Source organism: Pollachius pollachius (assembly GCF_949987615.1).
Source record: "Pollachius pollachius genome assembly, chromosome: 18".
Taxonomy (NCBI): Eukaryota; Metazoa; Chordata; class Actinopteri; order Gadiformes; family Gadidae; genus Pollachius; species Pollachius pollachius.
In genome coordinates, this window is record NC_136951.1 from 10704785 (window position 1) to 10729021 (window position 24237).

Below are 24237 nucleotides of genomic sequence, written 5' to 3' on the forward strand. Positions count from 1 at the left end.
CATTGTTTTTTACGTGACATATTAGTTTTTCCAAATTATCCTATAAAAGCGAAATGCCTATTCATCAATTTCTAATATTGCATTCCGTTCCTCCTTAACTCTACGTGGTAAATATCGCGTGGAGGAAGGAAAAAACTCTGAAGCCCCGCCCAGAATACATCATCCACCCACTCTAGTGGCCAACAACATCTGGGCGGGCGAGGGAAGTTTTACTGTCAAAGTACACACTGGGCACGATCAACTTTTGCACAGTCCTAAGTCCAATGGTCCAAATTAAGTAGTACTTTATTATTTAACCGCACTGCACTTTCTGCACAATGCACCACCGTGCATGACTGCAGACCGAGCCCTGGCGCCACACAAGTCGATCCGATCAGATCAAATAAGTGAGGCTAGGCTAACGCAACCATGTCTGGAGGACCAGTGTTTGTGAACCCCTTCCATAGACCTCAGTGCCTGGCTGCTGCTGCTCCATCGGGGAAAGCCAAACTCACACACCCCGGTAAAGCAATCCTGGCAGGTAAGTGCATCTGAACTCGTTAATAGTGTGAACAGTAGGCTACACCCTCGTACTTGCCTCCTAACAGTACTTGTGGACACGTTGCAGTTTGGAAAACAAGGGTACTGGATTGGTTGTTGAAAGTGGTAAGACTAGGTGTTAAAAGTTAAACGAACTGAACGTACTTCGTCTGTCGATATCGGTTATCATTTATATTGTAGTGGATTTAACTATATTGACAAAAGGGGCGTTTCTAAAGGAAATGCCTTTTTGTCCAAGCGTGAAAGGTTGCATCGCCGTGGCAGGACATATGGAGAACTGACCTGTCACACAGGTTGTTCGGACACATAAGTCATTTTTCTCGTATCTTGAAACAATTAAAACGTCTCTTCGCATTTTAGTTCATGTTAAGTTTTCCTTTTGCCTTTCAGAGTACATCAACTTTTAACATAATAGCAATACCCCTGTTTTGCATGTCTTCTAGGCTTTTGCAGCACTCCCCAGACAACTTTTGTCATTTATCATTATGAATATGACTCCAGAGCTTCTTATCTGTCGAGTTGCATTCGCAGCAATGACGAAGCACATTGGTCTAATCGACCCAGTCCCTTCTGCACACTCACCTGCAGTTACAACAAAACTCTGTCACAACTACATGCAGTAAACACTTACCTTCTTGCTCCCAGGTTCAATGGTTAATATGCCACAATTAGCACACGGGTGAATTCATTCAAGAGAAATGATTCACTATTGTCTATATTCAAGGTGCTGTAGGCCTATTATTAGTAATATGTGTGTAGTGTATGTACATATCTTGACATACTTTACAATGTGGTACGAGTATGGACAGAATATGGTGTAAAGGAGTCAAGGGCAGAACCTGTCCTGATTAAATGTGTTATGTCTTGATGGTGTCCGCATAGCAATGACCTTATTCAACCAATGCAAGTATTAAAGTCTTGGCAGCCTTTCTGTATCTGTAAAATGCAAAATGAACGTATAAAAAGTACATTGAATGCAATGCATCGTAATAAACACTGACTAACCGATTGAATTTGACCGATTAGTCAAATGTAAAATCATTACAGAATAATTGACATTCATATGACTATTGTGAAGGTCATATTCATATGTGTGGAAAATGTATTTGTTTATATATCACTGAGTCGTTTTAAATTGCCAAACAAGCTTTCAGTCAATCTCGAGTCTAAAAGCTACACTCCCCAGTCAAAACCTGTTGGTTTATTCTACCGGTATATTGGCCTTGATGTCCCCTATGCCTTTCCAAACCAGGATAAATGCCATGAATAAGCTGTGTGCTGTGTGTGTGTGTGTGTGTGTGTGGGGGGGGGGGGGGGGGGGGGGGGGGGGGGATGTACAGTTAGAAACGGTACATTTCTGTATTTCAGAGCTTACGTTTGTGTGTCTGTAGTTTCTATGCTGAAGGAGTTTGATGCGTTTTGATCCGGAAATTCATTTCTTCCTCTAAATGAAAGCAGATTGGAATGCACACCCACTATTAACGGCACATGCACTGCACACATTAACGGCACACGCACTGCACGCATTGCACTGCACACATTAACGGCACACGCACTGCACACATTGCACGATCCGGTGTAGTGCAGGAAGGCCCCGGTGATGCAATACCATGCATGATGTCAGGGTGGTGGAGCGCATGCTGGCTTTTTGTTCAAGGTCTGATCTGGGATGGGGGGGGGGCTGCTCAGGTGTTCTGGATGAGGTACAAGGTTGAGTTAATAATGTCACGGTCAAAATGTGTAGTGTTCAATGGTCAATATCTGGTTTATCAAGATAAGAGATAACACCAACGTTTCTGGCCCCCACATAAAAAAGAAGACAATTTAATAGTGTACAGTTGTACATAGGATTTAAAAGTTAGTGAATCATTTTCTAATCTTTGAAACTGGCAGCAAGTTGTGAACTCTAGAGTTATGATACCATAACATATTCATATGATTTATATTTATAAGATGCACTCCTTATGTTTGGATCAGATATATTTATGGGAATATTGAGTATTGAGAGTTAATTACACTATTTGAATCCTACATCCTCTTATGCCGAGATAAGTATTTCCCTTGTTGGACTCAACCAAGGGGGGAGTATCTTGTGGGCAGTCATGCTGTGATTACCTCAGCCAATCAGAGGCCTCGGTTGTATTTGCTGTTCAACTGCAGATGTGGGGCAATCTGTTTATTTAAGGTGGAAACTGACTCGGAAGTATAAGACAGTAGTCCACTTTACTACAATGTATAAATATTTTATTGTTGAACGTGGATGTATACGCAGATGTATTACTTTTTAGGAATCCAAAATAATGTTTTTTGTAGATTTCTATAGTACACATAGAAGGTCGAATAAAATCCAATTACATTTTATATGAGCTTGTTTCTACCAGAGAAGGAAACTACAAGGGTGTGAGAATGGAATTTATTTGATTGATTTTTCTAGATAGTTTTGGCTCATTATCTATACGGGTTTGGTGCCGTTTTGCAAAGTAACCCTCACTTTTCGTTCCTATTGAGGCCTGAGGAGCATGACAAAATAAACAACATGAAACACAGTAGGGACTTTTCTGGCACTTGTTGTTGTTTTATGTGGTTCATTGACTGATTGTGTGTTTTGTTCCAGGCGGTATCGCTGGTGGCATCGAGATCTGCATAACCTTCCCGACAGAGTATGTGAAAACACAACTCCAGCTGGACGAGAAGGCCAACCCGCCCAAGTATAGAGGCATCGGTAAGTCACTATGGTTACACATACCAGAGGGGTTCTTTAGGGTTAAAGTTACTCTAATGCCCCTTTTCCACCGGGTGGTAAGGTTCGGACCCAGCTCGCCTCAGCCCAGTAGTGATGATGCAGTATAGCCCAGCTCAGTTACAACTCCTGTTTCCACCGCCGGCAGTACCCTTATGGTAGGGCGGGGTTTGGGCCATATGGTGATAGCCGCGAGCTACGTAAACATCGTGACCTCATAGCAGTCCCACAAAGTGTAGCCTGCTAATAAATCCAAGGAAAAAGAAGAATGCGCACAATGATCAAAGAGCAACAATGAAGGACGTCCAAGAAGGACGGCAAATTTTTGCGCAACATTTTCTTCAATAAACTAAGCTTTCGCCGTTGTCCAGAAATACCTCGCAGGTAATGTGTTCGTTTGTTACTATCCCCCTGTTGCACGGATGTGCGATTCTGTCGACCAAATAACGGACGACGTGTGTAGCTCGAACTCACCCTTTCAGGCGTCTCAGTACCCCAACAGAGGAGTACTGGGAGACGAGTACGGCTCAATACGCCTCAGTCCGGATCACAACCACTTTTGGTGTTGGAAACGTAACCCATGCCGCACCTTTTAAAGCCTGAACAGACCCGCACCCTCCGGTGGAAATACGCCATTAGGTTAAGGGACCCCTATATGTAGCAGTGTGTTATATAAAATAAATAAATAATGGAATCACATGTGGAAGAGTCCTAATGGTCTGATAGATAGATTAGCCCAGCAGTTGATCCTGCCCACTAGCGGATGAGGAATGTTTGAGGACTCTAAACTACTATTTGACCTATAACCTCGGATATGACTTTAAATTTTTCTCCTTTTTATTAACACCAGCCTTCTACACTGCAAGTTATTTTTGAGGCTGTTGTTGTTGTAGCCCGATGATAATGATTCTAACTGTGTTTTAGCATGGTCAAGCTTCTTTCTCTGTGGGTGATCTGGTTGGTGACCGAATGAGACATTCACAAATGCCTTCTCACAGTATCCAAATAGCAGCTAGATTTCACAACCATTTCCTTATGTGCCGTTTGCATGGCTTGCCATATCAATACCTGGTTTCATGTTTTAGGCTACCGAGTTACCAATAAATATATATTTTTTAAGAAGGACATTGTGTCCAAATATGTTACTTTGGGGCCCATCAAACCCTCTCAAGGGCCCCCAGTTGGTGGCGTATTAGATAGGTTAAAGTATTTTATGGTAAGCCAGAATATACAGCATCTGTATGTGGTTAAAGGTTTAAACTCTGATGTGGAAAGCTGGTGTTAATCAAAGGCAAAGGCTTTCATTGTAGTGAAAAAGAGTGGGAATTTCCCTCTTAACTAATACATTGAAAACGAAGATATGAGAAATATTTAGTAAATCCAAGCGTGAGTTTACAGACATTCTCCTCATGAAAAGAGCCATTCTGTATTCAGTGTGGTTCCAACTGTGGGTCTTTGTTATCTGTACGAGGAAACACTTGTGGACTTTGGCATGGCGTCCATTTACTTAGATCTAGAACTATTTTGATTGGTTACGGTGTCAGGGACCATGGCGTGCTTCACTGCCATCGCAAGATAGCGTGACCAGGGGTTTGAAGGCCTTTTACTTGAAATATCAATGATGATGGGCCCAAACTGAGAAAACATAAATGGAGTTCATATAAATTAGAGATTTTTTTGATTGTTTAGTTTGGAATTCAGTGAGTGTCAGTAGTGTCAACCAAAAGAGGAATATCGTTGTTAAAACAACTTATGGCATATCCAGAGGTTTTGTCAATGGTGAGGCAGGAATGTGTTTGCAATGTTGAACTGTCCTTGATATTTACCTGAGAGATTACATTTTGGTGTCGTTACCGCTCTGCTTCGTCTATGCTGTTGAAATACTCCCTCTTCATGCCTCCAATCTGTCTCCCTCTGCAGGCGACTGTGTGAGGCAAACCGTTAAGGGCCATGGGGTGAGGGGTCTGTACCGAGGCCTGAGCTCGCTGCTCTATGGCTCCATCCCCAAAGCTGCTGTCAGGTACATCGAAAAAGACCATAACAACTTCACTAAACATGTCTGCACCCCCACAACTCCCATTCACACTGACCTCCTAAGCATCCTAACTTAGCATCACCTTTTTTTGTGATGTTGAATATAGAATACACTCTTAGATCTTAGATGAACTATAGTAAGTAAGTAGGTTGGTAATACCTTATTAATACCCAAAGTGGAAATTCTGTTGCCTCAACAGCAGTTTCTAGTCCATATTGGTGTTTCTGAGATTATACTATTATGTACTAATTATATATAAAAATAGGTATATGATTAAAAACCGACTGACCTAGTGTTTCTCATCCCTGTAGCTACTCTGCACTCTGTCATTGTGTTCATTTTTCGAACAGTGGTAGTTCATTATTTTTATAGTTCGCTTTGATAATTTCCAGCCTCACTGAGTCACTTGTAAGTCACTTTTGATAAAAATCAAAGACTAAAGGAAAAGTCCTAAATGTGAAGCGTGCATTGGGTCGTGTCCCCCCCCCCAGGTTCGGAGTGTTTGAGCTCCTGAGCAATAAGATGCGTGATGAGAACGGGAAGCTGGACAGCATGCGTGGCCTGCTGTGCGGGCTTGGGGCCGGCGTGGCCGAGGCGGTGGTGGTTGTGTGTCCCATGGAGACTGTGAAGGTGGGTGCTCCTTTCTCATCTTCACCAGAGATAACCTGCTGTTCCTCCATCTTGTAAACGATGAGGCGTTTTAGAGTTTAGGGGTTACTGATTTTTTTCCATCGTGATCCCGGGAGCTCCTTTGGGGAGAATTAATGAACAGCTTGGTTTATGATCCTAGATGGGTGTTTGCTTAGCGTAAAGGGTTAAAAGGGCAGGATGAAAACACAGCTAATAGGTTTTTTGTTATTTATTATATTGTATTATTAAATGATCATTATTTGCTTTCGCTGTGAACTATCGGTTTGTGTTCTCAGACTAAACAAAATAATCACTCAGACACTTTAAGATGTACAATTTCAGTTGTAGTGAGACCTATCACTTGAAATATGTCATCTAATTAGCCTATATAGAATGTGTGATGTTAGTGTTTATAATCCCGTCTGAGGCACTCTGAGTAGCAGATTTGGTGTCTGTATGATATTTCAGGGTCCATATAATTTTATATTAGTTATAATAAAACTAATGCAGTGTCTGAAGAATTTAATGATAACATTGTGGTCTGTCATCAGGTAAAATTCATCCATGATCAGTCGTCCGCCAACCCAAAGTACAGGGGCTTCTTCCATGGGGTCCGGGAGATCATCAGAGTTGATGGTAAGAATACAACTCCTCAAAGCTGTCCTTTCATTCAAATGGTGTTCAATGTCAGCAGTTAACTCATGATGTCCATGATGTAGTTTCCCCATCGTTTGTTGGTAATAGGCATGCATATTTCAATGGTTTCAGCTCACCTGACCCACAACAACTTCCTGTGAATATAAAGTTGAAATTGGCAATTCAGTAGTTTAAACAGGCGACCTTCCGCCTACGAGTTAAAAAAATAGGCATTTAAGCAGAGGTTATTTGAATAGTAACTTATGCGTATTATGTATTTTATTGTGTACTAACTTACTAACTTATAAACACAACTTTCTCTCTCTCTCTCTCTCTCTCTCTCTCTCTCTCTCTCTCTCTCTCTCTCCAGGGCTGAAGGGGACATACCAGGGGCTGACAGCAACAGTGTTAAAGCAGGGCTCCAACCAGGCCATCCGCTTCTATGTGATGACCTCCATGAGGAACTGGTACAAAGGTAGATATGTTGTGTGTGTGTGTGCGTTTGTGTGTGCATTGTTCGTCTATGTATAGTGTGTGTATAGTTTTTCACCTGTTCTACAAATGCTGTAAACACCAATGTTTTCCCGTTTTTTTGGGATAAATAAAGTGTTAACTTATCTTCTCCTTTATTTTGTATTTGTCTTTTTGTTTATATGTGTGCTTGTGTTTTTTAATGTTTGCCAGCCGGCGCATTAAAGACGAGTTTGTTTATTTTGATTTAAAAAGGGGACGACCCCAACAAGGCCATCAACCCTCTCATAACTGGAACGTTTGGAGCCATCGCCGGCGCTGTCAGTGTGTTCGGAAACACTCCGCTGGACGTCATTAAGACCAGGATGCAGGTAGGAGCGTGGTTTAATTCCACTGGCTGTCACCAGACCTATGCACGCAAACGCACACACACACGCACACACACACGCACGCACGCGCGCGCGCACACACACACACACACACACTTATTTCTCCTTCAGGATGAATGAAGGACCTATCTATCCGATATTACATATACTGTATATTACATACACTGTATGTGAACATAGAGAACATGGTAGGCTGTTGCTTAGTATTTCTTGATTTTACAGGGCCTGGAAGCTCACAAGTACAAGAGCACGATGGACTGCGCCATCAAAATCATGAAGCATGAAGGACCCAAGGCGTAAGTTGTCTCCGTTTTCTTATTAGATGGTTACAGTAGGGTGCATTGTGTAGATATTAAAGGTTTTTAAAGGACTACACAATTACAGTTGTAGTTTTCTCTGGTAGTACAGAGACAGATAAAAATAATCATAATTTATATCAGGTCGGTAAGGTATGCTATAGGAATTCCAATAGGAATTGGAATTTAAGATATGAAAAAAAAACGAAAATAAATAATGCCAAATATACAGAAAATGTATCTTTATACACACTAAGGGTAGAATATAAACCAAAAAAAAAGTACACGTAAACATCTACAGTGGAGTTATTACAATAAACATTCTTGTACATAAGACACACACATTTTGCCGAAACTCGAAGGTAGTGACACTTTCCTGCTGCTGGTTCCCCACAGGTTCTACAAAGGCACCGTTCCTCGCCTGGGCCGCGTGTGTATGGACGTTGCCATTGTCTTCATCATCTATGAGGAAGTCGTGAAGGCTCTAAACAAGGTCTGGATCACGGACTGAACCCTCCCCCACCCAACTTCCCAAGAAATGGACCCGGCATGAGGGGAAGACAAGATTGGGCCTTATATAGCACCTCAACAAGGCCTTGGAGACGAAACTCCCCTTTGGGTTTTACTATCTACCTCTGTGAGATCCATGCATTAATGAATGATGTCTTTGTCATAGATATTTAAGACAAAACAGCTCTAATAATATCAATATTAATAATAAGGATTTTTGAATATTACATATATCTCAAATTCCAAAAGGAGTTTTTTTAAGAGCTCAGGGAAAAAGTGCGAAGCAGTTATTTGGCTAAATGCTTGATCTGGGGGGTTGGAAACACAGTTTGTATGGGGCTTTAGAAAGTTTATTTCTAGTTCTGTTCTTTCGTGTACCTAAAAAATAACACAACTTAATATTGTTTGAAAATTAGATTGTCACCAAAAGCCCATAATTTTTAAGACATTTAGATACAAATGTTTTTTTGGTTCCTATTTTTGTCAAGAGTATTTGAGACTTACTTTTCTTTTAATAGTTGCAACACTGGTGCGTCAAGTCATAGGTTTTTTACAGAGGTGAAAACGTATGGAGATAGATATAATTTAATCCTATTTGATTGATGAATGAAAATGAACATCTACATGCCTTGCCTTAACTAATTGCTGTCACCATCATGACAATAGTCATTGTTAACACATGTAATTATCACCGATTGTACCCTGTCATGAAATGTATGTTTTTATTGCCTTGGTACCATTTAGAGAAGTATACAATTTCACTGTAATATAGTAGGGAGGGGGAATAACTGTTGAATGAAGAATGTTTAGAGTCATGCTTTGAACAAGTGCCTGTGTAAGACATGATGGGGTAATAATGAAAATGTGTAATTATTAATAAATTAATTGTTAGAAATTATCACATGATTTTTCTAATTAATGAAATAATGTTACATGCAGTGCAGATGTTGATACTATCCAGCACCTTCATTGTATCCGTTAAGTTATGTTTGTTTTGGTTTGTCAAATCGGATTCGACCTGATTTGAAAAGAATTTCTTGTGAACATTTGTATTTATGACATGAATGCAATGTTGTGACATGAATGTGTCTGCATTTCCAGACCATCTACAGCATAAGAGGATGATTAAAATACCTGTCAGAATACCGGTCTCCTTTATGATTAGGGAAATGAACTCAAAATATATTTTATATATGTAATATATATGTATAAGAAGTATTTTAATTGTCCAAGGATAATTATCTTATGTATTTGTATGTACTATTTGAATTGTGTTTGTAGGGATTCAAAAATAACGTTACTTTCCTTTTATTGACATTTAATAGATAACCAATATTTTATATATTAATGAAATGATAACTTATTTCTTGAAAATAAGGCAGACCGGTGTGTTTAGAGTAATATTCAGCATCAGTTTTTGTCGCAACCCTATACTGTTCTTTATTGAAAACAAACCAGTGTAGAGATTAACATTTAACATAAAAAACAACTAACATGTTAACCTCTTAAGCTCCAGCCTATTTTTTACAATAAACAACTGGTACTGATGCAACATTGGTCTTTCTGAGCCTTTATATATATTTTTGTTAATCGACCTGTTTAAATCTCTGAAGTTACACCGTTAAATCTTATAACAGAGCTATCTTTTCAATGAAGATGATACCTCCCATTTGACCTTTAAATAATTTTGTAAATGGTGCAACACCAATTTAAAATTCTGTTTATTTATAATAAACTCACTTTTACAATATCATTCCTTCGAAATAATGATTATGTTATGAACCCCAGAGCAGACAGTTGGAATACTGTATCGCTCCCGCTGTGCTGTGCTCTGTCTGAACCCGTCCGCTTGCCGTAGTCTGCTTGTCCTCTTGAGGGCAAGGGAATAAAGATGCTTGTGTTGGTTTAGCAATCGTAGCAAGTATTTAAAAAAATGTCTTCGAATGGATCTGGGACGAGGGGATTTTACTTCAACACGGTGCTGTCTCTGGCCCGGTCCCTGGCAGCCCACCGACATGCACCGATAGAAAAGGTAACCTAACGGTGAAGTTCTTCCAGGAGGCCCGATGTTAACCCGCTTAGCTACCTGACACAGTCTGCAGGGGATCGCTATTGACATGTTGACGCTTGAGATGACATGTTCTGTGACATTTAACATTCTTCATTTGATCACGTTTGGTACAAACATGGAATGGGCTTTAGCAACTGTTAAACCATGCAATATACTAGAGTTAAAGCCACCTATTCCGCAGACACTTGAGTATTCTTGTTGTCAAAATGTTCCCATGCCCCATGGACTTTAAATGACCCTTAAAATGAATGAGTGCTGACTGAATATATCGTAATGGAATAACGGTAATTGCTATTCAAATTATAACGGGACTTTTCATTGAACTGACATAAAACAACTCAACAACTAGCAACATATCGACGTATTTTTATAGAACGAAATAGTGTTTTTTACATGAAATATAATCTATGAACGTATGATATTTAGTCTAATATAGTGTAGAAATCCGCCGGATAGAGGAAACATCCCCCATGATATTGGCTGATCCGTTGCTTTGGGATATGAGTCACGTCATGTGACCTCTCTCCTAAATGACAACGGACAGATATTCTCATATGGCACAATATTCCCAATTCTGTATTTGTCGGGGCTGGTAAACATAAATGATAGGAGACTGGATAAACAAACAAAGCACTCATTGTTAAAACAAAGTATTTAATCAGATAGGTAGGCAGGACGGACAGATATTTTTTGTCATACTTTACACAGACACGGTCACTCTTAATATTGGTCATTGTATAATCAATCTTAATCGCCAAAGTGTCTGGATATAATTTTATTTTCCCAGTTTAGTTGCACATACAACTACTTTGACGGCAGCCTTTCCTTCAGCTAATAGCTCTATAGTAGCACTGGGCACATCTCAGGAGGTGGCACCCCCGAGAGCTCAACTCATCTCTTCTCTGTCATTATATGGTTAGCCTAATGACACAAATTATCTGCATTGTTATGGCTGTCCAATTTGACGGCGAGTGTGCCGCTGTGTGTCCAGCTGAGAAGGGGAACATTCCATAGCAACACAGAACAACAACACTTCTAGGTTCCATCATTTCTATAAATGGATTCTGAGAACAACATTATGCAGTTACTGCCTCATTGTCTGGTTGGGCTGTGAAGGGCGTTTTTCCATATCACTTTTCCATATCACCATATCAGACCTTGATGGCTTGGTGTGGTGGGAAGAAGTATTATGGATCAGTGTATGCATAGTTTGGGTCACACATAGGTGTCAAATATTCACATGCAGTATGTGGTGGATGTGATTCTGTCTTTTGTTGACGTCTTGTTGAAACGGAAACCCCACACAAAGGCCATTGACCAAAAAGGCCATTACTGACTTTGAACTAAAGTCAGTACAGGAAAGCAACACAAACAAAATGTGAAAGCAGCACAGAGCAAAAGTGAACATGCATAACAAAGATCAATGTAATAGACAAACACAGTACTGCTGTTTGACACGTCTGCTCATTGTTATCGTGAAGTTTGTAGGGTAAAATACTTGTGATGCTTTTGGGGGGGTCATTCAATGTGATTACAAAACAAAGTTACAATCTGGTAAGGGGGAGTATGAGAATGCATAGGAGGACAAAGGCCCCCGCAGAACTGCATCATTTCAACAGGGTGGGTAGAAGAGTCTTCCAGCTCTTAGCCTAATTGCGCCATTGCAGATTAAAAAAAAAAGCATGGTTTATACAGTGCACTTAATTTAATGAACATGCTAGCCTTGGGTTCTACGCTTCAACTTCTTTGCTTTGTTTGGCCAACCTAAAAACAAGATACTGAAAGAAAAGCCTGAGGAGGAAGGCAATGTACTGTATATTACAAACATAAAGTGACAAACACTGAATTCTGTAAGGGTGAGGGATGCAACCAGACACTGATGACATTTGATATGTCGGACACAATGCCTACGTTTCTTTTCCTGAACCGCACTCATCACTTAAAAATGCCTGGTTATCACCTGCCCAGCAATGGCCCTGTGTCTGCTGTGGTCTACTCCACTGTTAGCCTAGCTGAGTTGCCGCCCACTGTGACCTTGAACTAGTGGTGATGGTTGTTCTGCTCCAGGTCCAGAAGCTACACTGCATGTGTCCGGTGGACTTCCGTGGAGTTTTCCAGCTGGATGAGCGTAGGAGAGATGCTGTCATCGCTTTGGGCATCTTCCTGGTGGAGTCCAACCTGCAGGTACTGGGGGTTCATAACAAGTTACACATGTTAAGATGCACATGTTAACATCTTGAGATGACACGGTGATGCACTAATAAACACCGTCTTTCCGAGCTTTCATTTACTCTCTTATTTAGCTCTTATTTTTGTTATTATTTATCTTCCATCACTTCATTTTATCACAGCACTTGAATTAGTTTGTATTCAAGTCAGAAATTGTATGCTTTTATGGTTCTCAGCCTCACTTTTTATGGCGTTGGATGAACGGCTCTTCAGATAGTAAATTGAAGTGTGACTGCGGTGGATCACATGTTGGCGTGTCATATACTTGTGGTGTTTCAGCACAAAGACGCCATCGTCCCCTACCTCCTAGGCCTGCTCAAGGGACTCACTAGGGTTCAGTGGATCGAGGAGAGCTCCGAGCGCAAAGGAAGGGGTAAAGATATAGATTCTTTCTACTTTCATAGTTTTGGAGCTTGGGCGTTCGTCTCCCAACCGCAAGGTCCTGAGTTTGATCCCCGATGTCCACAACCTACCTGTAGGCATATTGAGCAAGATAACCTAAACCCCGCCTGCTCCTTAATGCCATTGAATGAGCTGCAAGTTACTTTGGGTGAATCGCTAAATAGTCATTTGTATGCACTATAGAGTCTTGATAGAGTAATAATCTGTATTTCTGTGTATGTTTTGAAACAGATACACTCCCTGTAGCGGAGAACTTCAGCTTCTTTCTAGTGACGCTCCTGTCAGACGTTGCCCAGCGGGATGAAACACTACGAGGACAGGTGTGTGTGTGTGTGTGTGTGTGTGTGTGTGTGTGTGTGTGTGTGTGTGTGTGTGTGTGTGTGTGTTATTGAGCTGGGTTCTGTGTTCCTTTATGTCAGATCCTGGAGACGGTGATGGACACAATGCAGGTGCTGCAGGATATCTGCAGAGACCCAGAGCACCATGACAAAGGTGCAAACAGTGCATGGTTCCTTTGTCTCTCTCTTTCTAGATTTCTATCTATCCCCCTCTTTATATCTCCTTTCTTTTATTTCCCGCTTTTCCTCCCCCAGTCCTCTCTCTTTTTGCACTTCTTGTTTCTTTTCTCTTCTCTGGCTTTGTCTCCCTCCTAGCTCTTTCCTCTCTCCCCTATCCAGGGTTGCCATGGGACTGGAAAGTAGTCGAAAATGCTTAGATGAAAATAATAATAATCAAGACCTTGAAAGTGCTCGGACCAATAAAGAGGTCCTTAACAGTGCTTGGATTTAGCCTACCGTAATCTCTGAGCTTGAGCTTCTTGCGTTCGTCATCTCCAAAACACCTATGATACAATCTTATACATATGGAGTGCTGGGCCAAGCTTGATACACTGTCTTCTTCTCTACTGTATAACTCTTGGAATAGGTTAGAAGCATACAGCGATGTGCTGATCGCTGCTCTGTGAGCTCTCTCTCGTAGGCGTTCTTAGGTCAAATGTGTGGCTGGTTTCCTAGGTAGCCCGTATTGTTTAGCCCCCCCCCCCCCCCCCCCCCCCTCTGGTTTGGGACGGGTGTGACACACTCAGCCAACCAGCAATCAGGAGAGAATAATGAATGAATGTGCGTGCTCACTGTTGCAATACTAAGTGATGTAATGTATTTCAGATGCTGCGGTCGAAACATTTTGTTTTAATCTGTCATTTTTTGCATCTTTATTGCCCACGACCTCTTCTGAACCACCAGCAGGAGCAGATAGGAGTTTATAATAAATCATTATTTCCGTGTATACGGAAATATATGTACACGTATACATTGCGTGTATACGTGTACATATGTGTTCCCTCACAGTAACTGTGAGCGGAAGCTAAGGCCCCGTCCACACAAACCGATTTTTGGGTGAAAACGCATAAGTCTTGTGCGTTTCGGCCGACGAATAAGTTAAAAACGGACCAATCTGTTTTCATGTTAGGATTCATGTGGACGCCTGAAACGCATACGATGACGTCATCGCCCCCCCACCAGCTGGGCGACGTCAGAGTCGCGTTGAATTATTATTATTCCTTTTTATTGGTATTATTTTTGTTGCTTTAAATACAGCCCCTTGGTAAATTACTTACTAACTGTACATTAAAAAGTATTTCTGCTCAATCTAAAAGGTTTACAACTGCTATCTCCTCCTCGACTGAATGTTGGTATACAGCTCGCAGGCTTGATGCGCTCCACTTTTTTCAGTGGAGAACCAGCGCCTTGAATATGTACTACAGCGTTTCTACAGCTCGATGCGTTTTCGCAATGAGTCCGTCTTTATGGAGATATTTCTGAAACGCATCAAAGGAAAACGGAGGGGAAAAGATTGTTTCCACCCGTTTGGAGTCTCTCACAGTAGCGTGCACATTTCTCTTTTCTTTACCTCTTCACCAAGCCTTATTTTGGGCCTGGAAAAACCCTGAATTTGTCTTTAAAAAGTGCTTGACATGCATCATTACGAAAGAGAGGCAACCTTGCCTATCTCTCACGCTTTTTCCATTTTGTTATCCTTTTTACTCTATGATAAAGAAGGCCTGAGTTTCTCAAATGGGAAAATCTAGATCTATACGTTCCTCACCATTCCCAAAACGCCTCCAGGCTTCCTAACCCTCCCAACACTCCCAAATTCCTCCCTCCCTTCCTCCCTCCCCAGAGTACCTGTGCAGGTACACAGTGCCGTGCCTGCTGGGCGTGGCCCGGGCCTTTGGTCGCTATAGCAACACGGAGGAGGCCCTGCTGTCCAAGCTGTTCCCGCGGCCCGTCGTGGCCCTGCCGGCGTCGGCCGACGACGGGGACGCCGCCCGCCGCCGCTCCTTCAGCGACTTCCGCTCCATCCTGCCCAGCTCCTTCCTCGCCGTGTGCCAGGAAGACTCGGCCAAGCGCAAGAGCTCGTCCGTCTCAGGAACGTCCCAGCAGGTGGGCGCCCGCGGGGGGAGGGTTAGACCGTGGCTTTATATAATAATAATAATAACAATAATAATTATAATGATAATAATAAATTTGATTTGTATTGCACTTTATATTTCAGGAATCTAAGTGTGCTAAAGTGGGAATCTAAAGTGCTACTGAGAGTAATTATTAAGAATTATGAATAAACGGTTTAAAGGAGAACCTATAAAAGAAAATTTAGTAAAATGCTTTTTTTTTAAAAATATGTTTTTTAAGTTTAGGTTAAGAACCGCTGTAGTCTGTGCGGCCCTCAGGTGGTCAGCAGGGCGTTCCACAGTCTAGGGGCAGCAGCAGTAAAGGCCCGACCACCCAAGCTGCGGAGCTTTGTTCTTTGGGCTTTCATGTCCCCATGATGCCGTCTGTGAAGTGCGCAGAGAGTTCGCCCACGGCCTTTTGCCGTTTTGCTGCCACAATGCTGATGACGCACATTAGTTCGCCGAGCTCATGCTTTCAGGGGTACGGCGCCACGGCGCTGCGGTGACCGTGGGCAGGGGCCGCGGTCACGTCATTTGTTTCTCTCGCATCCGGCTGGAGCAGCCAGCGCAGGGCAATGCTCCATCTGGGTTCAGGGTAGCGGTGTTTTTCTTCCCTTCACTGCTTTCTCTTCGTTGGTACGAAAATCATTTTAGAAAAGTGTGCTTCTGTACTGAGAGGTGGTGACACCTTTTATCTTTTGGACTGGCGTTTTGACATTTACCGATAAATGGTTTGGTAAGGGCATCTATTTAGGGGAGGAAAAAGTATATAAAGAATAGGCTTCCTCACTCTCCAAGTGGTCGTCTTCAAAATATAAACAGTGACACTCTAGGAATGACATCAGCAAATGGAAAGCATCTGAGCACCGAGCTTCTATCTAAATAACAAATCTGTAATGCACTAGTAGGAATGTGTTATTTGGGCCAAGAGGAAGTTGTCTGTATAGAAGTTTAATTATGTGACGTGTTTCTCTCCCCAGGCTAGTCCGGAGAGGGTTGGTTTAATGCCCAGCTCTCCCACGGACCCCTCTGCTCCCTACTTCGAAGGTGAGCGCCAAAGAGAATATGCATGACCCTGCTGTTTGGATGTGGCTGTCGTCTGACATTGAAAGTTAATCATGCGACTGATACTGTAATCCAGAGGGATTTACGGGTCAGGCTGAGGACATTTTTAAGCATACAATCAATATGAGAGCAACTTTAAAAATGTTGGTGCCTCGAGATCAAGGCTTTGATGGACAGGAATAGTCTTGTGGTAAGTGTGTTTGACTCCCAGACGAAAGGTTCTGGGTTCAGCCCAAAGGCCTCAATCTACCTATAGGCATCCTTGAAGAAGATTGCTAACGATCAACTTGTCAATCAGAATGCATTAATTCACGATGAATTATTAAACAATGACCAAAACAACCATTATCGAGTTAAAAATAGTTTATAATTGAATATGTGACATCCCAATCTACAAGCCCTATCATAAAAAATCACTGACCTGTAGGTAGGGCTGAACGATTTGGGGAAATAATCTAATTGCGATTATTTTGACCAATATTGTGATTTAATATGCGATTTTTTAAATTTATTAAGTTCCTTATGTTCTGTATTATTCACTAAAAAAACAATAAATCATTCTTTAGTATGACCAACACAACATTGGAAGCAGTCAACATGTAAACTGCTCTTTCCTTTAGGACAGGCCGATGTGTTGAGATGAATTGATATTATGACATCTTTATCTAACTACTGAATTGTAAAAGAAAAATAAATGTAAATCTTACTGATCTCCAGTATGTAACGGTAAAAAAATAAACAAAAAATGGAAAAAAAAAACCACACAAAACATAATACTATCGCGGCCTTTGCGATTTGCATATCGCGTTCTATTACTTCGCGATTTCGATTTGAATTCGATTAATCGTCCAGCCCTACCTGGCGGTACATTTGATTATGTCTCTGTGTTCACTCCTTTGCTCTTATGCTTCGGAAATAATGAACGTGACATCAAAATATCACAAGCCCTGTGATAAAGATCCCTGTCTTATTGGTCCATTTGTCTGTCCAGGCTCCTACCTGCCAGACGGCAGTGCGGTGGACCCGGACTACTACTTCTCCACCATCAGCTCCAGCTTCTCCGTGTCCCCTCTCTTCACCGGGAGGAGCCCCGGGGACTTTGACGTCCCCCTGGACATGCTCCGGCAGCTGCTGCACATGGTGCTCACACACCACCCATTTGAACCATGACACTGCAGATTTGAACAAGAACAATAACAACAGTAACGATGACACTACTGATACTCATCGACCGATACTCAACGCTATTAACAATAATACTACAGATAATACTACAGATAACAAAAAATGACACTTCAACTACAAATTGAACCATAACTCCGGAATTAACGACAACACAACCGATACAAATGATAACACTAGCAATATTAGTTAAACTGAAATTAACGTAACACTACCGATATTAAATATGACACTAATGATATTGACAAGGAAACTGCCGATATTCATTCTATATATAAGCATAGTTATTAATTATTACGATCGATGTGAGGTTATAACGCTACCCGGTATAATCACCTCTGTCAATGGCTATCACACTTAAGATTTTATATATAACACTTCTGATATAAATTATAACTCTACTAATGTAACTATTTTAATTTGACCTCTTATGGTCTTAAGTCTGTCAAAATGTTTCTTTAAATTCTTTATATTTGCTTTGTTTTGTTTAGGTTGAACTGTTCGTCTCTGAGTCATTTCTGAAAACACTGGATGCTACTTTGACAGAAGTCGTAGAGGTATGTTCTTTCTTCATATGCCAATTAAACCCCAAATATTTCTTGTCTGGGATCATTCAAATATGATCTTAAAATCATGTTTCTGTGATCGTAGTTCTAATGTCATACCACTGAATGTCTTTCTAGCTGAACCCAGGTCTCCACCTGTACTACAAAACCTTCAGCGACCCCCTGTACGTGGCCATCTTTAAAATGCTGAGAGACACGCTGTACAACCTCAAAGGTACGGACACCTCCGCTTCAGTGTAGCCTTACAGGAAACATGAGGTCACATTCACCATCACTGAGATCGGGAAGCCTTGTATCCATTATCATATCTGTTTTAAGGCCTATTGAACTTCAATAGCGTCCTTCTCTACTTAATCACTAAGACGTTGTAATGACATGTTTTTTTACTGAGCAGATTTTGCTCTGCCTTAATAATTTAATATGATTTATTTATGCTAAGGGTCACGTTATGCTGTACATTACACAATGACAAATGTAAAAGCTAAATTACTTATTCATATATTCAATTCAAAGATTTAGCATATCTATATTTGCGTTTAATGTGCGTATAAATATTCTACTTGAATTATAAAATGTAACATATTATTCTCATTATTATTATTATAGGAAGGAAGTATTTGTAGCTGTAGCTTTTTGTTGTTGAAGCCTCTCGTCCCTAACGCGCCCCCCCCCCCTCCAGACCTGCAGACGGGCTATGTGAAGGAGGTCCATGACTTTGTGCTGGAGCAGTTCAGCAGCAGCCAGTCAGAGCTGCAGAGGATCCTGCATGACGTGGAGCACCTGCAGAGCGAGCTGAGCCCCCTGAAGCTGCGTTGCCAGGCCAACGCCGCCTGCGTGGACCTCATGGTGTGGGCTGTCACCGAGGAACAGGGTAAGGGCCCTTTAACATGTTCAACGTGGTGCCTGTTTTAAACCTGGGTAGTTAATATGTATTTTGCCAATAGAGTTGTTGAATAATGTATCCTACATGAATACAGCAGTAGGAATCCAATAAATGTATTCAGTATGTACATTCTATATCATTCTCTTTGTTTCATAATAATAATATTCTTTCAAGCCATTTAAGTTTCCTCTGCGTATTAAATAAACCCTCCACCTCCCGGCCCTTCCCCGGGGTCCCCCCCCCCACCAGGAGCTGAGAACTTGTGCACCAAGCTGTCGGAGAAGCTCCAGTCCAAGACGTCCAGCAAAGTCATCATCGCCCACATGCCGCTTCTCATCTGCTGTCTCCAGGTACCCCGACCCAGACTCCCCTCAGCCAGCATCAAGGGCTAAACTAAAAGAAACATGCTGGGTTTGGTCCCATGAGTACGCAGACTTGAGCAAGAGGCTCTTTTGCCTACACAATGCTAAATGATAATGTATGCCACGGTATGATAACGTAATGTACCTGAATTCACTGCAAGTCACTTTGGATAATGTGACTTCATAGGCAAAAGGAACATAGCCAGTTGTGACATGGCCTATTGCCCAACACATGAGAAACACATGACAATAGGCATTTCGTTTGATTCAGGACTTTGAAGGTAGAATCTGGCTCCTGCATATGATCTTATGAGTGGTTTGTTCCAGGGCCTGGGTCGTCTGTGCGAGCGGTTCCCCGTGGTGGCCCACTCGGTCACCACGTCGCTCAGGGACTTCCTCGTGGTGCCCTCTCCAGTCCTGGTCAAGCTCAACAAGTACCACAGCCAGTACGCTCCAGGTACAACACTGGACCTTCGCACGCACACAGACACACACACTGTTGTCTAACTGCGCACCAAATAATGAATAAAGACCTTCGTCTGAAATGCTCAACAATTCATAGGTCAGTTAGGGACAACATATTGGAAAGAAGATTCAAAGGTCACAAAGGGAATTTAGGATGGTCTAGTGGGAAGGGAGTTGGACTCCCAGGTGAGAGGTTCTGGGTTCGATCCCCAATGTCCACAGCCTAACCTGTAGGCACCCTTGAGCAAGATGCCTAGCTTACTCCCACCTGCTCCTTAATGAACGCTGACCGTCTCTGAATCCCCCTGCAGCCGGAGCGGAGATCAAGATCCACGTGACCAACGAACACTCCCTGTCGATGCTAGGCTGCCACGCCAACAAGAGCAGCCAGGCCACCCTGTACGAGCAGCTCCGAGACATCTCCATCGACAACATCTGCAGGTGGGGACAACGTCTGTGTACACATAGACAACACTGGAGCTGGTGGGATGCGTGTTTTCTGTTATTCTCTGTATTTTCTTGTGCTCCAGTAACATGTTTTTTTTTATGCCCTCCCTCTTTCCTCCTCCTCTCTCCTCGTTTCCTCATTTCTCCTCCCCTTTTGCAACTTTACTGCACTCATCTCCTTTCATATACCTTTCCTACTTGTCTCCTCTCTTCTCCTCCTTCATTTCTCTCCTCTTCTTAATTTCTCTCCTCTCTCCTTGTTTCCTCATTCTCTCCTCCCTTTACTTCTTTACTGTACTCATCTCCTTTCATATTCCTTTCCTTCTTCTCCCCTCTCTCCTCCTTCATTTCTCTCCTCTTCTTCATTTCTCTCCTCTCTCCTCTTCCTCTTGTCTCCTCCTCTTGCTCCTCTCTCCAGGTGTCTGAAAGCCGGTCTGACCATGGACAGTGTCATCGTCGAGGCCTTCCTGGCCAGCCTCTCCAACCGTCTCTACATCTACCAGGAGAACGATAAGTAAGTCAGGCCCTCAGCCCCTTATCGCAGCGCCTGCCATGTAAGGCAATCAGCCTTGTAGCGACCCAGGTGGGGAACTGACCTTTGGTACTATGTTACATGTGATTCCATGTCTATTTCAACCCACAGTCGTGTCAACATCGTAACTAAATCACATGAAATAAATTACAACTGACAACTGAAAGTGTCTCAGGCTTTAGTTAGGCCATTCAGTTCAATTCAATTCAATTTCTTTATTATTATAAGCCAAATTCTACACATTGGGGTAGAATGTAGTGCTATTCCTGAACCAGTTACAACAAGTCAGAGATTGGTCGCTGAGACATATATATATATTTTTTGTGAATTAAGTATTTAATTATTATGGTGCTCATTCCAATGAATTAATTGAAAGTGGTACTCGGATGCCAGTTAATTAAATAAAAGTGGCGCTCAAATTTCAACATTGTCAGCTCATGGACCAACAGCATTTTATCTTTTTGCAGTAGGTAAATGACCCATAAGAATTTGGAATGACCATTTTATGCTGAACATCTGATCAGAAAACACAAATCGAGGCAAATAAAAGGAGACAAGAACGCCTTTCGATGCATTAAACCCAGAGCAGAAACACCAGTACGCAAACACAGAGACAAACCCCGCCATAGCGCATCACAGCGCATATATAGACATACAAGCGCAATAGACAAACATACATTAAGGGGAGGGGAGTGGAAGGTGAGGATCAGGTGTAGTTCGGGGAGTAGCGATTCGTCAAAAGATGCGTATCCAAACGGGCTTTGAAGATGGCAAGGCCGGTGGAACCGCACCAACCCAACAGAAGCACAATGCACGATCCACAAATAGTGAGTCTCCCAGACCGTCCTCATGCGAGCGCCCTAACCCTCTGTCCTCCTCCCCCAGGGACGCCCACATGATCCCGGACCACACCATCCGGGCCCTGGGCCACATCGCGGTGGCCCTGAGGGACACCCCCCGGGTCATGGAGCCCATCCTGCAGATCCTGCAGCAGAAGTTCTGCCAGCCGCCCTCCCAGCTGGACGTGCTGATCGTGGACCAGCTGGGCTGCATGGTCATCACAGGCAATGTCAGTGCTTTGTGTCTCGTGTGTCCGATTCTAATCCATGTTGTGTTTGAGCTGTGGTGGGGAGCAGAAGAAGCAGTGCTTATCGCGACTCATTTCTAAACGAATAAACAGATAATTCAATTATAATAATGACAATGTTAGCTCATTTGTACCCAGTGTTCTGGGTTAGATAATTGTTGCCAATTAAAAAGCTATTTACTTTGTAATATAAGTGACTTTTAATGACGTAATGTTTATAAATTTTATTATACACAGTACAGAGAGGTACATTCAGCAGTTGTTTGAGTGGGGAAGCGGAAAACCAACTTCAAGAGGAACACAATAGAAAGCTGAGAAAAGACCAGCCTTTTGAGTTAAGAGTATGTTGCAAAAAGAGGTCATTAATCCATCATATGGGCCATATATTATCTCTTTTTTTTCAAGCAATGAGGTCATACATAGGTTTATTTAAATGTTATTGTCATGTGCAATATGCAGTATCAAGAGCTACCATGAGTATTATGAGAGTAATAAATTAGTCCACAGTAGTGGAGTGAAAGTAGAAGTACTCAACTATAAATTTACATCGTTAAGTAGCACACAATGTAATTCCAGTATCTGAGTAGAAGTCATCAACTAATTCCTAACCATAATTATTATAGCTTATATTTCTTGTAAGCCATGCATTCAATTGTATATTTAGTAACTAGTTCATCGCTCTCTCTCTACAGCAATACATCTACCAGGAAGTGTGGAACTTGTTCCAGCAGATCAGTGTGAAGGCCAGCTCCATGGTGTACTCCAACAAAGACTACAAGGACCACGGATACAGGTAACCCACCACTGGCTGTATCCCTGTCTCCTCTTTCATTCAGTGTGTCCGCGGGTCAACCTTGAGAGAAGACGAATACAATCCCAATGAAATGTCCCATGTAGTCACATAACCTTACCGTATGGAATGACACGATTCACTCTGTGAATCTCTGGGAAGGGAAAGTAGATGAGGACACATGCACACACGTGACGTAGACAACGCTGACAGCATGGCCTAGCGAGCTACGTCAGGCCAACACCACTCAGAGTGGGAACAGGAGTAAAGGACTGCATAGCTGTAAGAAACAACCACCGGGATCTAAGACGCACATCCTTCTTTTGACCACCCTTTCTCAGCACTAGCCACTACCTGTCCTAAACCTTTCCTATTTCCTATTAAATATTGGTTATCTGATGTCCATTGGTATTGGATCAATAACATGTTGCTGTTTTGTAAACATTTTACGCAAGGATTGTGGTTCAAATAAACAACAGCTAGGGACGTGTATTACAACCTGGCGCTAGCGATAAGTGCTATAATGCCGCCCATCATACAAACTCCACACATGGGTTTTTGTATTTGCCTGGACCCGAAACACTTCCAACCTCTCCCTCTGGTGTGCAGACATTGCTCCCTGGCCGTGATCAACGCGCTGGCCAACATCGCGGCCAACCTGCAGGCGGAGCACATGGTGGACGAGCTGCTGGTCAATCTGCTGGAGCTGTTTGTTCAGCTGGGCCTGGAGGGCAAGAGGGCCAGCGAGAGGTCCATGGACAAGGGCCCCGCGCTGAAGGTAGCGCCACAAGGTCCTCACTCTGTATTCACCCACACGCTCGCTCACTCAGAGCATTGATGGATTAACTTGTTTTGACTCCCCTAGGCATCGAGCAGCGCAGGGAACCTGGGCGTGTTGATTCCAGTTATCGCTGTGGTGAGTGGACAGTATTCGTTCAGAGCACTGCCATTGATGGTAGCCTTCTTTGCTGTTATATCAAAGTACTAAGTTTGGGCTTCAATTCCCATTCATGCCATTCAGGTGGTAAGACCCCTTTGGTTAAAATCATCCACCAAATGGTATATATATTTATGTATCATTATATTATATAACCACCCAGTTTGAAAAACCCATAGGCCTCACCCAGGACAAATCGTTGCGGTCCAGCAGCTTATCTGAGCTGCTACCGTAGCTGTATTCCTCTGAATGGACCAACATGTTCTCCATGTGTTTCCCCGTGTCTGTAGTTGACGAGGAGGCTGCCGCCGATCAAGGAAGCGAAGCCCCGCCTCCAGAAGCTGTTCAGGGACTTCTGGCTCTACTCCGTTGTCATGGGCTTCGCTGTGGAGGGATCAGGTAGATTATGTTGTTATGTTGTTGTACTCCCGGTGGGGTTCCTTTGCATGCAATGTTATGGTCTGTATCCATAGCTTCACTGCAGTGCCCTGTTTTGGATCCGTTTTTATTCCTGTGAATTTTT

General features: G+C 42.5%; 2 protein-coding genes across 2 annotated transcripts in view; both read left to right on the top strand.

Annotated features, from left to right (window-relative positions):
• The first annotated feature begins 212 nt into the window (after window positions 1-212).
• Window positions 213-9792, top strand: slc25a1b (slc25a1 solute carrier family 25 member 1b). The gene is made up of 9 exons (XM_079755682.1): window positions 213-520; window positions 3155-3262; window positions 5201-5300; window positions 5807-5945; window positions 6497-6581; window positions 6952-7056; window positions 7308-7423; window positions 7664-7737; window positions 8134-9792. The coding sequence occupies exons 1-9, from the start codon at window positions 409-411 to the stop codon at window positions 8246-8248; spliced, it is 954 nt and encodes a 317-aa protein (XP_079611808.1). The 5' UTR covers window positions 213-408; the 3' UTR covers window positions 8249-9792.
• Window positions 9793-10146: 354 nt separating this feature from the next.
• pi4kaa (phosphatidylinositol 4-kinase, catalytic, alpha a) overlaps window positions 10147-24237 on the top strand; it is a 34137-nt gene continuing 20046 nt past the window's right edge. The window contains exons 1-20 of the mRNA XM_079755681.1: window positions 10147-10279; window positions 12386-12502; window positions 12827-12920; window positions 13181-13269; window positions 13369-13441; window positions 15128-15390; window positions 16379-16445; window positions 17455-17603; window positions 18137-18202; window positions 18329-18425; window positions 18891-19082; window positions 19344-19444; window positions 19784-19913; window positions 20233-20362; window positions 20787-20882; window positions 21786-21969; window positions 22680-22780; window positions 23387-23555; window positions 23643-23693; window positions 24005-24113. Of these exons, the coding sequence (XP_079611807.1) occupies window positions 10181-10279; window positions 12386-12502; window positions 12827-12920; window positions 13181-13269; window positions 13369-13441; window positions 15128-15390; window positions 16379-16445; window positions 17455-17603; window positions 18137-18202; window positions 18329-18425; window positions 18891-19082; window positions 19344-19444; window positions 19784-19913; window positions 20233-20362; window positions 20787-20882; window positions 21786-21969; window positions 22680-22780; window positions 23387-23555; window positions 23643-23693; window positions 24005-24113 (2377 nt within the window). The 5' untranslated portion in view covers window positions 10147-10180. The remainder of the gene's footprint in view (window positions 10280-12385; window positions 12503-12826; window positions 12921-13180; window positions 13270-13368; window positions 13442-15127; window positions 15391-16378; window positions 16446-17454; window positions 17604-18136; window positions 18203-18328; window positions 18426-18890; window positions 19083-19343; window positions 19445-19783; window positions 19914-20232; window positions 20363-20786; window positions 20883-21785; window positions 21970-22679; window positions 22781-23386; window positions 23556-23642; window positions 23694-24004; window positions 24114-24237) is intronic.